This window comes from Astyanax mexicanus, chromosome 10 (assembly GCF_023375975.1).
Source record: "Astyanax mexicanus isolate ESR-SI-001 chromosome 10, AstMex3_surface, whole genome shotgun sequence".
Lineage (NCBI taxonomy): Eukaryota > Metazoa > Chordata > Actinopteri > Characiformes > Acestrorhamphidae > Astyanax > Astyanax mexicanus.
In genome coordinates this window covers 17,291,525-17,306,211 of record NC_064417.1, presented here as the reverse complement: position 1 = coordinate 17,306,211, position 14,687 = coordinate 17,291,525, and the positions used below count along the sequence as shown (strand labels likewise).

Genomic DNA, 14,687 nt, shown 5'->3' with positions numbered 1-14,687 from the left:
TCATACAATAATAGCCATAATTTCATATATAGCTGAGACATTAGCAACACATTGTATTTATTTAGAACATTATAAAAATGTAGTTTTCATCAGCACTATTGTTTATTTTTTTATAAACAATTGTTTACTATAATTTATTGATATAACAGAGCTGAAATATTGAGTCAGATTGAGCACAATCTCCATCTCATTATACAAAAAAACATGTAATTTAAGTTTAAGAGTGACTCTTGCTATTATTTGCAGCCTGATCAAGATGTGTGTGTCATTCCCTCAGTGATAATGTGACAGGAATTGATCCATCATTTCATGAAGCGTAAATGTAATGGTGTGACAGGGTTTTGAAAAACCAAGGGATGTGTGTTTAAAGTGCTATTTCATATACAGTGGTGTGAAAAAGTGTTTGCCCCCTTCCTGATTTCCTGATGTTTTGCATGTTTGTCACACTTAAATGTTTCGGAAAATCAAACCAATTTAAATATTAGGCAAAGACAACACAGGAAAACACAACATGCTATTTTTGTTTATTATTAAGGGGGGGGGGGGAATCCCTAAAAAGCCCCCTAAACCTAATAGTTGGTCAGGTCACCCTTAGCAGCAACAACTGCAACCAAGCGTTTGCAGTAACTTGTAATAAATTGTTGTAATTCAGCCACATTGTAGGATTTTCGAGCATGAACGGCCTTTTTAAGATCATGTCACAGCATCTCAATCAGATTCAGGTCAGGACTTTGACTAGGCCACTCCAAAGTATTAATTTTGTTTTTCTTCGGCCATTCCAGGGTTCATACACCTTTTACAAGGTAGAATTCAAGCACTTTTCAAGAACTTTCAAGGCCCATTTTTAACTTTTTCCAGCACCTTTCAACTGTGGTAAATGATAACAGTGATATCTCAAAACTGCAATTCAGCGATATTTAATATATCTCAAAACTATTCTCCACACTTCACAGCGACTATGCTACTGAGAAAAAAAATACTGCTAACTACGTAAATAGCAGGAATTATGGATTTATTGGTGTCAGTTTCACACAATTTAAATACGATTATTCTTCACCGTATGTTTACCCTATTCATTTAATTAAGCAGTTACTGTAATGTCAAATTTGGGGATAAGTTAAGAACATTTATATATACATATACTCAATTATTGATTTGCTTTTTGTCACACTGTGAGAGATGGTTTATGTTTATTTATGTTTATGTGAACACAATCAAAATTGTGTTTGGTAATTGCAGAAGGAGAAGAAATTAAATCAAAAGTTTTATGATTCAAAGCACTGTTAACGCGGCATCAGCGTCCTCCGATCTCCGTTGCCTTTTGCCCGGTTTCAGTGCTTAAAACGAGCCGATCTCCGGGGCTTGTATCGCGGCTTTAGTGCCTAGAACGATCAGCAGCACTGTTAACCCAGCTTTTGGCTTTAAGCATGGCTCTCCAGACGGAGATCACCTCGTTTCACAGAGCTAAAGCGGAGCAAACAGCAGCTCGTTGAAGGACGCCGAAAGTTTTTTTAAGCACTTTCTCCAAAATTCCAGCACTTTCCAGGCCTGAAAAACAGAACGTTAAAATTCAAGCATTTTCCAGGATTTCAAGATCGAGATAGATAGATAGAATTCTAGAAAGCATCAAGCATTCGTACGAACTTTGCCATTCAGAGATGGGCTTGCTGGTGTGTTTGGATCATTGTCCTGCTGCAGAACCCAAGTTTGTTTTAGCTTGAGGTCACAAACAGTTGGTCGGACATTCTCTTTCAGGATCTTTTGGTAGAGAGCAGAATTCATAGCTCCATTTATCACAGCAAGTCTTCCAGGCCCTGACACAGCATCACACTACCACCATCATATTTTACTGTTGGTAAAATGTCTTTTACATCAGATATACTAGGACACACACCTTTCAAAGGGTTCAACTTTTTGTCTCTTGGGGATCATTAAGATGTGTAATATTTAAATTTCCGAAAAATTTAAGTGTGACAAATGTGCAAAAAATCAGGAAATCAGGAAGGGGGCAAACACTTTTTCACATCACTGTAAAGTTTGTCTTTTGAGAAAAAATATATATTTAGTTTAAATATAGAACATTAACAGCCAAAAACTGACATTAATTGCATTTTTTGTGTATTTGGTGTTAAAATGCATTTCGTGGTTTCAATTTATAAAAAAATCTTTGAAGTAAAGTTGGGGGATTTATGACAACTTAGGACAACTTATGAATTGGGGCATACACAATATTAAGCATGTATACCTACACAATATTAAGCTAAATGTTTTACTGTTATATCTAATCAGCGTAGATGTAAAACCTTCAGTTAAATTTCAATAATATTTAAGACAAGTTGAACATGTAGAATGTATAATTCAAAATGTTACGTTATTCGAACTGTGAAGTAAACAATCATATGATGCCATGTTTTAATGATGTAACAGCTAGAAAATGCATCACTTGTTCATGAAAATCATGTAAAACGGTAACTGTGTAGTACCTACAATATACATTTTGTTTATTTGTCATAAGAAGAGGTATCACAACCTTTTGAGAAGCAAAGAGCTTTGTGTGCAGTGCAAAAATATCCACATGTAAACTTAACAAAACCAGAATAAATGTCTAACAGTGTTCTCTGGCCCAGGGGATATCTGCCTGCATGTTCTGGACCAGGCACCCGGTGTGTTCTATTTGAGTTCTCCATCTGGCTTCATGCTAAAAGGCTCCAGACGTTCACCCTCAGGCAGCAGATTGTTGAGTCGCTCCATCAGAGGAACGGTCTGGTCAATGCCCATCTGGATTCGCCGCAGAATCATGGACATCTCGTTCACCTTCTGGATCTGCTCTGCATACTTGGCGTATCGCTTCTGTCTCTCCTGCATGATGCTGAAAAGTGTCTCCACAGACAGGTCCATCTGGAAGAAGAACAGTCAGCCTGAGCCTTATAGGAAAGTCTGTCCACACAACAGCTACGCTACCAATACTACTGATGCCCTCATGGCAGTTTCTACCAGTTTAAAAAGACCAGAATCTGGATTCACAACAGCTTCCTAAAAAAAAACAATTAAAAAATCTTTAGATTAACCCTAAGATGTTTATAAGAATGTTTTTTTTTAATGCATCAATTCTTAAAGACGTCTTTGTGCTTCTATTGAACTAAATGAGGAGAATCATCTGTGAAAATCATACTTAAACAGCAGTTTGTCTACTCTGCAAAAATATTAGCTACTATGCATACGTCTCACTGCATTTTTATTATATGTAATGTCTATTTACGATTTTTTGAATGTAAAACATCCTATTTATTTCTCAAACTCACTCATAAAATATCATCTCACAATTTAAACATGTGTGGGCGTTTCCAAGACATCCCCCAATGTAAAAATTCATGAAGAACTATACTGTTAGAGTACCTCTTTGATCCTCTTGACCAGCGCATTTTGGTCAAAGGCCACGGCCTCGGCACACTGGTGGAGGTGGTCCTGGTAACGCATGCACAGCTGCAGTACCTGCACAGAGTCCAGCTTCTCAACAGACACCGTGCTTGGAGATGTCTGTCCGCTCAGCACACCTGGCAATAGCAATATACCTTCTTAGGATACACATTACGATGCCATCACTCACTTAACGAAGTGATGACAGTGTTCTCACAAAAACAGTGCATGCCAAAATAGAAAAAATATACTTACCGTGTTAATAGATGGTAAGCTAATCTGTTTATTTAATGCTGCTTCATTATCTTTGCTATTAACACTGAAAGCTATTGGCCAATATAGACATGAAGTAGAGGGCCTACAGACCTGGAACTATTTTACCTCGCAGAGTGTTGTTTATAACCAAACAAATCGTATTTTCTATTTTTCAAAATCTTAAAAAAAAAAAACAGCGATAATGGAACTGTGGTATAATACACTTGAAGTTCGTGCTATAACGTATAATATTGGCACTGCTGTGCTGCTCTATGAAACTTGGCCTGCGGTTGCTGTGCCATATCTTTTTGTTCTGTTATGTTCTGTCCCACTAATGCCAGACGTACAGGACAGTAGCTCAAGCACCAATACAGAACAGTGGTTTAACAACTGATAAACATTAGACTTTCATATATTTTAGATTCATTACACACAACTGAAGTAGTTCAAGCCTTTTATTGTTTTAATATTGATGATTTTGGCAAAAAGTTAAGAAAAAACTAAAATCCCAAATCTCAAAAAATTAGCATATTTCTACCGACCAATAAAAGAAAAAAAGCGTTTTTAATACAAAAAAAATCAACCTTCAAATAATTACAGTCATATGAAAAAGTTTGAGCACCCCTATTAATCTTAATCATTTTTAGTTCTAAAAATTTGCAACAGCCATTTCAGTTTGATATATCTAATAACTGATGGACACAGTAATATTTCAGGATTGACATGAGGTTTATTGCACTGCAATGAACAGAAAATGTGCAATATGCATTAAACCAAAATGGCAAAACCACACCTCAGGCGACTCTGTTAGTGACGTGCTTTTAGAAATGGCTTCTTTCGCATCACTCTCCCATACAGCTTCTCCTTGTATAAAGTGAGCTGTATTGTTGAGCGATGCCAGGTGACACCATCTGCAGCAAGATGATGCTGCAGCTCTTTGGAGGTGGTCTGTGGATTGTCCTTGACTGTTCTCACCATTCTTCTTCTCTGCCTTTCTGATATTTTTCTTGGCCTGCCACTTCTGGGCTTAACAAGAACTGTCCATGTGGTCTTCCATTTTCTTACTATGTTCCTCACAGTGGAAACTGACAGGTTAAATCTCTGAGACAACTTTGTGTCCTTCCCCTGAACAACTATGTTGAACAATCTTTGTTTTTAGATCATTTGAGAGTTGTTTTGATGAGCCCATGATGCCACTCTTCAGAGGAGATTCAAATAGGAGAACAACTTGCAATTGGCCACCTTAAATACCTTTTCTCGTGATTGGATACACCTGGCTATGAAGTGTAGTTAGTAGTATTCAAATCAATAAAATGATAAGGGTGCCCATACTTTTGCACTGTTGACTGTATGTTCAGTTATGCACTCAATACTTGGTCGGGAATCCTTTTGCAGAAATGACTGCTTCAATGCGGCGTGGCATGGAGGCAATCAGCCTGTGGCACTGCTGACGTGCTATGGAGGCCCAGGACGCTTCGATAGCGGCCTTAAGCTCATCCAGAGTGTTGGGTCTTGCGTCTCTCACCTTTCTCTTCACAATATCCCACAGATTCTCTATGGGGTTCAGGTCAGGAGAGTTGGCAGGCCAATTGAGCACAGTAATACCATGGTCAGTAAACCATTTACCAGTGGTTTTGGCACTGTGAGCAGGTGCCAGGTCCTGCTGAAATCTTCATCTGTATAAAGCTTTTTAGCAGATGGAAGCATGAAGTGCTCCAAAATCTCCTGATAGCTGGCTGCATTGACCCTGCCCTTGATAAAACACAGTGGATCAACACCAGCAGCTGACATGGCACCCCAGACCATCACTGACTGTGGGTACTTGACACTGGACTTCAGGCATTTTGGCATTTCCTTCTCCCCAGTCTTCCTCCAGACTCTGGCACCTAGATTTCCGAATGACATGCAAACATTGAGCAACAGTCCAGTGCTGCTTCTCTGTAGCCCAGGTCAGGCGCTTCTGCCGCTGTTTCTGGTTCAAAAGTGGCTTTACCTGGGGAATGCGGCACCTGTAGCCCATTTCCTGCACACGCCTGTGCACGGTGGCTCTGGATGTTTCTACTCCAGACTCAGTCCATTGCTTCCGCAGATCCCCCAAGGTCTGGAATCGGACCTTCTCCACAATCTTCCTCAGGGTCCGGTCACCTCTTCTCGTTGTGCAGCGTTTTCTGCCACACTTTTTCCTTCCCACAGACTTCCAACTGCGGTGCTTTGATACAGCACTCTGGGAACAGCCTATTCGTTCAGAAATTTCTTTCTGTGTCAATGATGGCCTTCTGGACAGCAGTCAGGTCGGCAGTCTTACCCATGATTGCGGTTTTGAGTAATGAACCAGGCTGGGAGTTTTTGAAAGCCTCAGGAATCTTTTGCAGGTGTTTAGAGTTAATTCGTTGATTCAGATGATTAGGTTAATAGCTCGTTTAGAGGACATTTTCATGATATGCCATATTTGTGAGATAGGAATGTTGGGTTTTAATGAGCTGTATGCCAAAATCATCAGTATTTAAACAATAAAAGACCTGAAATATTTCAGTTGGTGTGCAATGAATCTAAAATATATGAAAGTTTAATTTTTATAATTTCAGTATGGCAAAGAATGAACTTTATTACAATATGCTACTTTTTTTAGAAGGACCTGTACATCTTTGATCAAGTGTTCCTGCTAACTTTTATTGCCAGCATCACAATTAGCCATTTTCCCTCCGTGGTGTCATATGACTCATTAGTGTTACAAGGTTGCAGGTGTGAATTGAAAGCATGTGTGTTAAATTTGGTGTTTTGGGTTCAATTCTCTAATACTGGTCACTTCAACATGGCACATCATGGTAACATGGTAAATAACTCTCTGAGGATGTAGGAAACAGATGTCCAAATCTTTAAAAGATTGCTAAAACCCTAAAACTGAGATACAGCGAGGTCATACAGCAGTTTAACAGGGCAGGTTCTACTTAGAACAGGCCTCCCCTGGGGGTCAGACACAAGTTAAAACCACATGTTAAGTGCAATTGGTCTGCATGGCTTTACAACAAACGCTAAGGAAATCTACAAATCCACACACCCCAGCCAACTTCCTGTTCAACCCCTGCCATCTAGCACAGCTACATCAGAGTCTGTACAACCAAGACTTAAGAACAGCATTTTTATACATTATCTACCCTATACTGGGCCAGATAATAAATAAAAGATAATCATTTTGTTGTACTATAGAGCTCTGTATCAGTAAAATTATTACACACATTTTTGGAACTGAGAGGTGAAGAAACATCACTAAAAGTGAAAAAAGCATGTGTGGATGTGCAAATTCTACACAATGCTGCACAACTGGTGCATTTGAATGATTATTTCCATCAACCATGCAAGCTCTTACCTTTCAGAAGAGGCTGGAAGGTGGGGATCTCCTGAAGTTTGATGACATCTGGATCATTATGAATGTTGCGTAATGACTGTGTTCCTTGAGCAACCACCACTATATCGTCCATTTTTGCTCGGTGTTTAGCTGGTGAAGGAACAACTAATGAAATAATAAAAATAAGTTTATCATTCATGATACCTGATACCTTATGAATTCCATTGACCAAAAAAATATGAAACATACATTTAAATATTTAATATATATATATATATATATATATATATATATATATATATATATATATATAACAAATCATAACTCCTTATTTTTTACTATATGGTCATTAGTAACTTGTAATTAGTAAGTTTAAACCTTTGCTTTAGGAGCACCTCAGAGAAAAGATGTAAGGTTTAACAAACGTTTCTATGTAGGCAGATGCTGGATTTATTCAGTCACTTTACCAATATTAATAAATACTTCTGCCCATCAGTGAAAGCAGCTGAACACACCCGAAGAGCTGTAGTCTGAATGCTTGTGCTCAGCATCACCACTTTGTTCAGCGCCCATTTCCCTGTAAAACAGGTCAGTATTAAAGCTCTACACATCACACACAGCAGTTTAACAGCTGGTTTCCTAGCACTGATTTACCTTGTTTGTCAGTATTTATTTACAGAACTCTTCTTCTGAAAGCAGCAGCAGTTAAATCTTACAGCTCCCTCCGCTCAGCGCCGCTAGCCTAGCCTATCCTGAGTACAGCACAGCACTACTCCGCGCCGCTAGCCTAGCCTATCCTCACAGCACTGCCTCTGAGTTCGCTGGTAAACATGAGCCGCTTTCCTGCACGCACACACACGCGCTGTGAAAGACAGTTCATACAATACATTCAATACATGAACTAGCCGTTAGCTAGCACACTGTTCTGCTCTGCTAATATAAACAGAGACGCAGAATGATGACCAACCTGATTCACTTACTACGTCACCGCACAAACAATGGGGAGGGCGAACATCAACGTATTTTATTCACAACAAAAACATCTGAAGCAAAAATGAGATTTCCCTTCTATTTAATAGAGTTTAATTCACTTCACAATTCTTAAAGTAGAATCATTAAAAAATATAAAGTTCTTGTGTTATTATGATTTGTGTATGATTTATAATGGGGATCTGTCACATATCTATTAGCATTCTCAATTAATGTATTCATCTTTTTTATTTGTACTTTTATCTCTCATATTGTTTTATGTTGTCTAATTCTGTGTATTGTCCTGTTTTTTGAGCATGTAGGATCCATGAATAAGTCTGTACCTACCAATGACTTTTATTTGTACAGGTCCTTCTCAAAAAATTAGCATATTGTGATAAAGTTCATTATTTTCTTTAATGTACTGATAAACATTACACTTTCATATATTTTAGATTCATTACACACAACTGAAGTAGTTCACACCTTTTATTGTTTTAATATTAATGATTTTGGCAAAAAGTAAAGAAAAAACAAAAATCTCAAAAAAATAGCATATTTCATCCGACCAATAAAAGAAAAAAGTGTTTTTAATACAAAAAAAGTCAACATTCAAATAATTATGTTCAGTTATGCACTCAATACTTGGTCGGGAATCCTTTTGCAGAAATGACTGCTTCAATGCGGCGTGAGACGTGGGTCTCTGCAGCTCGGAGTAGTGGGCGTGTCGAAATGTGTGGGCGTGTCGAAATGTGTGGGCGTGTCGAAAGGTGGTCATCTATTGGTCTATTGGAGCTGACGTTTCAGTGTGGCCGCCATTTTAGAGTTGACAACCATGCGCCCTAGTGGATTTATTTACACTGAGGAAGGAGTTTAATAAACGTATAATATTCACAAATGTACCAATTTTTACCTGATTTTCACACGGTTTGATTTGTTACGAACAGCAGAGATGTAGTAATGATTCAGGACGCTGTGACACATAACAAATACCTGCTTTCATACTGAAATACTTATATTATGCTCTTTAACAAAGACAAACTAATTAATTATATATATATATATATATATATATATATATATATATATATATATATATATATATATGTGTGTGTGTGTGTGTGTGTGTGTGTGTTTGCGTGTGTCTATGTACATTAAAATATAAAATTAATTAATTTAAACACTTATTAATATGCCATACCATATATCTGTCTGGTCGACAGCTACAGATACTTGGGTGTGCACCTGAGCAGCAACCTCACCTGGAGCAACAACACTTCCACTCTGGTCAGGAAGGCACATCAGTGGCTCTACTTCCTCAGGAGGCTGAGAAGAGCTGGACTCGGGAGCGCAGTCCTCACCTCCTTCTACAGATGTGTGGTGGAGATGCTGTGCTCCAGCATCAACATGTGGCATGGAAGCTGCAGACAGGAAAGCTCTGCAGAGGGTGGTGAAGGCTGCACAGAGGATTGTTGGAGTCAGCTTTCCCAGCACCACGGACAAGGGCCACCTGCATGAGGAAGGATCCCACCCACCCAGCACACACACTTTTTGTCCCGCTCCTTTCAGGCCGGAGGAACATCAAGTTTTATTGTATTCTTTATTTTATTTATATATCTATTTTAATAACAGCTCCTGGGTGTAAACTGGATCGTGAGATCACAATTTCGTTCCACCTCATGTACCACATGTGATGCAAATGACAAAATTTCCTTGAATCCTTGAATCCTAGGAAAAAAGTTCCACAGAGCTGGAGGGGGAAGAGAAGGAGGGGAAGTAAGGGAAGGAATGTGGAAGAAGAAGAGGATGAGAAGTAGCATTAAGACAAGGAGGAAGTAGGATGAGGAGGGATGAGAAAGAGAAGGAACAAGAAGGATTAGGAGGGGAAGAAGAGAAGGAGGGAAGGGAAGGAGGGATGAGGAGGGGGAAGAGACACACCTCTCCTGAAGGTTTTGATAGACACACAGACACTGCCAACTGTCAATCATTCCAACAACTTAGCTCACCTCAGTGACCAACAGTAACAGTTAGATGCCACCGTCTGTAAAAAATCTGCGTCATATTCTCTTGTCATACAACAGGAAAGTAGGCAAGATGCTGTGATCCATTGCTTTATTTATTTGTGAGAGGCCTGTGAGGAGATCATTAAAAGACAAGGTCAGTTTTTAGTTTTAGCTCTTCATATGAATTTGAATTAATTCAATTATGTGCTGGGGTGTTTGTATGGACTTTTTAATACTTTTTAGTGTTTTAAACCACTTTGCACCTACAGTATATTGTATTAGCAGTATCTTAGCAAAGACATGGTGGAAAAATAGATTTCTGAACAACTGATGAAGATCCTTTTATTGTACAGTGCTACAGCATTGTCCGCTCCCACATCAGAACAACGTTATTAATGACACTGAGGTAAATGATTAATTTCATTTCTTCTGTTTAACCTATTACCCATCTCAGTTAACCCCTAAGGACACACATTTAAAGTGTTTTAAAATATTTTACTTAAGTATGATTTTATCATCCTAACTGTTAATTGATTATGCTTTATGGAATAAAATAATGAAAATATATATTTTTTATATAAATGTCATATTATAGAAAGTATTCCTATTGCATTAGTACAAATAACTTATATTCATGTGTAACTTTTAGAAGAATTTTGAGGAACATTTACTTGGATATATGACCTGTTAAATTTACTAAAGTTATGTGGAAAAATCTTACTAAGTTTTTTAAGTAAGTCCAACTTGTCAGGTCTGTTGTCTGCCTCCTCTGGACTACAATGACTTATTGGATCACTTGACACTCAATCTAGTTCACCCAGCTACAGATTACTGCACCTGTTCTTTTGAGTATAAATATTCCTCTGTTTGCTCTCCTAGTTGCTGAGTATTGAATCTAGATTCCTTAGCTCTTCTACGATGTGTTTCTGAAGCTGGAATGAAGCTGCTTTGCTGACTTTTTGTAAGGGTCTTTGTCTCGGGTTCCCCGCCAGACTCTCCAAGTTGATCTCCAAACCAGCGCTCTCCATAGAGAGGAGATCTAATGTTTTATTTATCTTCTAGTTCTAGGCTACCCCTGACTCGAACGGCATGACCCACATACATAGTGCCTAACATCTAGTGCGCATAAAGTAAGGGGACAAGTGGAGTTTGTCTGTAACCAAGAGACCTCCCATGCTCTGCATGTAACCACCACTTCAAATATATCATACAACATTGTATTTCAAATATACTATGCACTATTCTTAACTGTTATCTTTAGATCTGTCTTTAGATTACTTTAGGAATATTGTTATATTGTTACATATGTCAATTAAGGTAAAAAATAAACCATTAACTGTTAATCTGTAGTAATTACTTTGTTGAGTCTTTTTCCTAGTAGGCCTAGAAGCCAAAGAGGTCTGTAGTCTGAGATTCTTTGAGTTTCTAGATTTTCATAGTTATATAGTGAGTTTCACTGGGTGATATACCAAGCTCTTAACCTCTGAGGGGAACAAGAAGTTTGAGTGTTATGTTCTGTAACTATTCATTTAGATTAAGTTCTGGACCACTGAACATCTCAACCTAGGTACCGGGCTGTTTTCACATGTTATATAGTTTTATTGGCTATGCCATATTTTAACCTCTGAGGGAAACAAATAAGATTGAGTGTTATGTTCTGTAACCGCTAGTGTAGACTAAGTTCTGGACCGCTGAACATCTCAACCCAGGTATCAGGCTGTTCTCACATGTTATGTAGTATTGTTGTCTAGCTTCTATGCCCATATCACCTATCACTGAACTATTTAACCAGACCTGGTTTTATTAGACTGATTCTACTTCTCAAGTCAGTTTGTTACTGATAATAGTTAACTGGTAATTTACCTAGTTGGTATTTATAAAATGGAGTTTATTTTAAAATGGAGATTAGTTTATTTTAGTATCTCACCTAAGTCTCATCTAAAGTACCGGAAAGACGGAATACGCATTAGGAGGACAAGGCATAGGCCTGTTGTCGCCCTCCCACATACTCACGAGACTTCATGACAATAACCTGTATGCCAAGGCAAAAAAATGCAAGTTCCACCTAGAGAGAGTTTCACTAGTTATTTGGGTATGTTATCATCTCTGCTGGAGTCCTAATGAGCGACGACAAGGTTTTCGCTGTTACTAGTTGGCACACTCCCAGTACTGTTAAAGCACTCCAACGTTTCATTGGCTTTGCCACATTTCTATTGTAGGTTAATGTGTAAATTTAATACCATCACCTCATCTCTTTCTGCATTGTTAAAGGGGTCACCTAAATGTTTATCATGGTCTAACTCAGTTCACTATAGCCCCCATTCTTAAATCTTTTGTAGTAGAGGTAGACGCATCAGAAACAGGTGTCGGTGCCATCTTATTGCAATGATCTGGTTCCCCCAATAAATTTTACCCTGTGGCTTTCTTCTCCCACAAACTATCCCCTGCTGCACGCAACAACGGTATAGGTAATAGAGAGTTGTTAGCCGTCAAACTTGCTCTAGAAGATTGGCGCCACTGGCTAGAGGGTGGTTCGTATCCCTTCATTGTTTTCACGGACCATAAAAATGTACAATACCTTAAATCCACGTAATGTCTAAATTCCTGTCAGGCCTGTGGGTCTCTGTTCTTTTCCCGATTTGCTTTTCCATTACTTTTTGTCCTGTTAATCGTAACACTAAGGCTGATGCTTTTCTCAGGTGTTTGCTGTGGAGGGAGAGGGAGGCTTAGGTAATGATTGTATCCTTCCCCCCTCAGGTACTATCACTGCGATTCAATGGGAGTTCGAGGAGCAGATACATCAGGCAAATGCTCATCAAACTCCACCTGAGGGTACTCCCCTGGGTAAACTTTTCGTTCCCCCTTAAATTTCGTGCCCGTTTGGTGACCTGGGCTCCCTCATCTCTGACATCTAGGCACCCGTTTGAGTCTTGTACCTGGCAACTTATAGCAAACCGTTATTGGTGGGATTCCATGAAAGATTACGTGCATACCTTTATCTCCTCATGTTCAATCTGTGCCCAGTGTAAAACACCCAACACCTATCCTGCAGGCAAACTCGTTTTTCTCCCTGTCCCAGAACGCCCTTGGTCTCATATTGCTTTAGATTTTGTCGCTGATCTGCCACCATCTAGTGGGTATAGCACTGTACTTGCCATAGTTGATAGATTTTCCTGGGGTGTTACTTTGGTCACCTTCAGCCTTCACCTTCACCTTCAGTATCATGTGAAAAACCTGTTTTATGCGTCTCTCCTTAAGCCAGTTGTTTTTGGTCCCTTGGTCTGAAGAAAACCCTTGTGACAAGGTACTGGTGACGGAGAGTTGAGGGTTGATCATAGGAGTAGCCTAGTTGCTGAGTATTGAATCTAAGTTCCCTACTTCTTTGTGGGAAAGACAAATTTTCAGGGATAGTGGTAAAATTTGGACAGTTTGTTTCTTTATTCTGCACTTTGCAACGACAGTTACATGTAGTGGCACTTTTGCACAGTATTGTGAGTAGAGAGTGAGTGCAAACTGAGAGAGAGGAGTCATAGAATGAGATCTATGTGTAAAATGTGTACAAGAGAGAGTGAGTCAAAAAAAAATCACCTGAGAACTGCCTGGACGTCCCTCTTCTTCCTGAGAAGTGCAACATCTTCTACAAGACGGCTTTTTTGGCTTTTTTGTTCTGACACTTTTCCGTTTACAGTGTACCCTTTTTTGCCTAGCCCAGTTTATTACTTGTTTATTTAGTTGCAAACCTGCTTGTTCTTTTAAGTATCCTTTGCCTATTTTCCTTCTGCTGGATTACCCATGTACCGACCTTGCTTGCTCCACTACTCTTGGTTTATTGTTTGTTTATGCTGTCATCTTGTTGACCGTGCCTGTCCTAGACTTTCTTTATATGCCAATTCCCCTCGTTAATAAACTGTTTAAACTGTTAAACTCATATCAGCGTGTGTCTCTTCTGGTCCTGGTATTAATGATACAACTGGTACAAGAAAAAAACAAACGGTGGGCCAGTATAAAAAAATAATGTAAAAAAAATAGTGTTTCTTACATTAACTTTGCCTTTTATTTTATTGCAGCTGTAAAAACCCAAAATATTTAATATACAGTGGCGAAAATGTATTTGCCCCCTATAAATCTCTTTTGTTTTTACTTTTTTGTCATATTAATAGTTTTGCAACCTGAGTAAATATAAAAAGCACTTTTTAAAATATATTTTTATTTATTAAAGGATAAATAATCCAACCAGTCAAACCAGTCTAGCCCTGTGTAAAAAAGTGTTTGGCCCCTAAACCTAATAACTTGGTTGTGGGACAGCTTCGGCAGCAAATGTGTAGTGTGTTGGGACTTGGGTTTTTGTCTCATGATGTTAAAACTGTTGATTTTCAGGCATGAGGGACATTTTTCTGGCATAAGACAAACTGTCCAGTCCTAACGCTTCCTAACTGAGCTCACATTACTGAGAAAGAGTAATGAACAATGTTAATGTCAGTGTAATTCAGATCTGTTGAGTGAAGCATAATTAAACATGCTTATAAAGCAACAATATTAATCTGAAAACAGAAGTAGTGCCGGTACTTCACAGCCCACCCAAAAGAGACTAGATGACCATCACAACATACTACATGTCACTGTATGTCCAAATGTTTTGGACAGCCTATCCTGTTATCTGAAAATGTAGGGAACGTTGGTTTGTCTATGTGTCCTAC

General features: G+C 38.7%; 3 protein-coding genes across 5 annotated transcripts in view; all 3 read right to left on the bottom strand.

Annotated features, from left to right (window-relative positions):
• Window positions 1–14,687, bottom strand: part of tmtc3 (transmembrane O-mannosyltransferase targeting cadherins 3) — a 183,952-nt gene that overhangs the window by 95,719 nt on the left and 73,546 nt on the right. The gene's annotated exons all lie outside the window — the stretch shown is intronic.
• On the bottom strand, window positions 535–7,980 carry borcs5 (BLOC-1 related complex subunit 5). 2 transcript variants are annotated; one of them, XM_007234188.4, is made up of 5 exons: window positions 7,673–7,980; window positions 7,534–7,595; window positions 7,040–7,183; window positions 3,397–3,554; window positions 535–2,898 (listed from the first exon to the last, which is right to left on the bottom strand). In XM_007234188.4, exons 2-5 carry the CDS (start codon window positions 7,589–7,591, stop codon window positions 2,671–2,673), a joined length of 588 nt encoding a protein of 195 aa, XP_007234250.1. In that variant the 5' UTR covers window positions 7,592–7,595; window positions 7,673–7,980; the 3' UTR covers window positions 535–2,670. The 2 variants fall into 2 exon arrangements, with proteins under 2 accessions (XP_007234250.1, XP_049339927.1); XM_049483970.1 differs by lacking the exon at window positions 7,673–7,980 and having other exon boundaries at window positions 7,486–7,595.
• LOC103043601 (cyclic nucleotide-gated cation channel beta-1) overlaps window positions 4,293–14,687 on the bottom strand; it is a 267,445-nt gene continuing 257,050 nt past the window's right edge. Inside the window, exon 18 of one of the 2 annotated variants that reach the window (XR_007440867.1) lies at window positions 4,293–5,665. The gene's annotated coding sequence lies outside the window, so the exon portion shown is untranslated. The remainder of the gene's footprint in view (window positions 5,666–14,687) is intronic. The other variant, XR_007440866.1, reaches the window with a different exon arrangement.

Coding starts and splice junctions, on each gene's coding strand:
- borcs5 (XM_007234188.4), bottom strand. CDS start 7,591: ATGGGCGCTGAACAAAGTGGTGATGCTGAGCACAAGCATTCAGACTAC. Junction 7,184..7,533: donor TTCAGACTACAGCTCTTCGG/GTGTGTTCAGCT, acceptor TTATTTCATTAG/TTGTTCCTTCACCAGCTAAA. Junction 3,555..7,039: donor CTTCCAGCCTCTTCTGAAAG/GTAAGAGCTTGC, acceptor TGCTATTGCCAG/GTGTGCTGAGCGGACAGACA.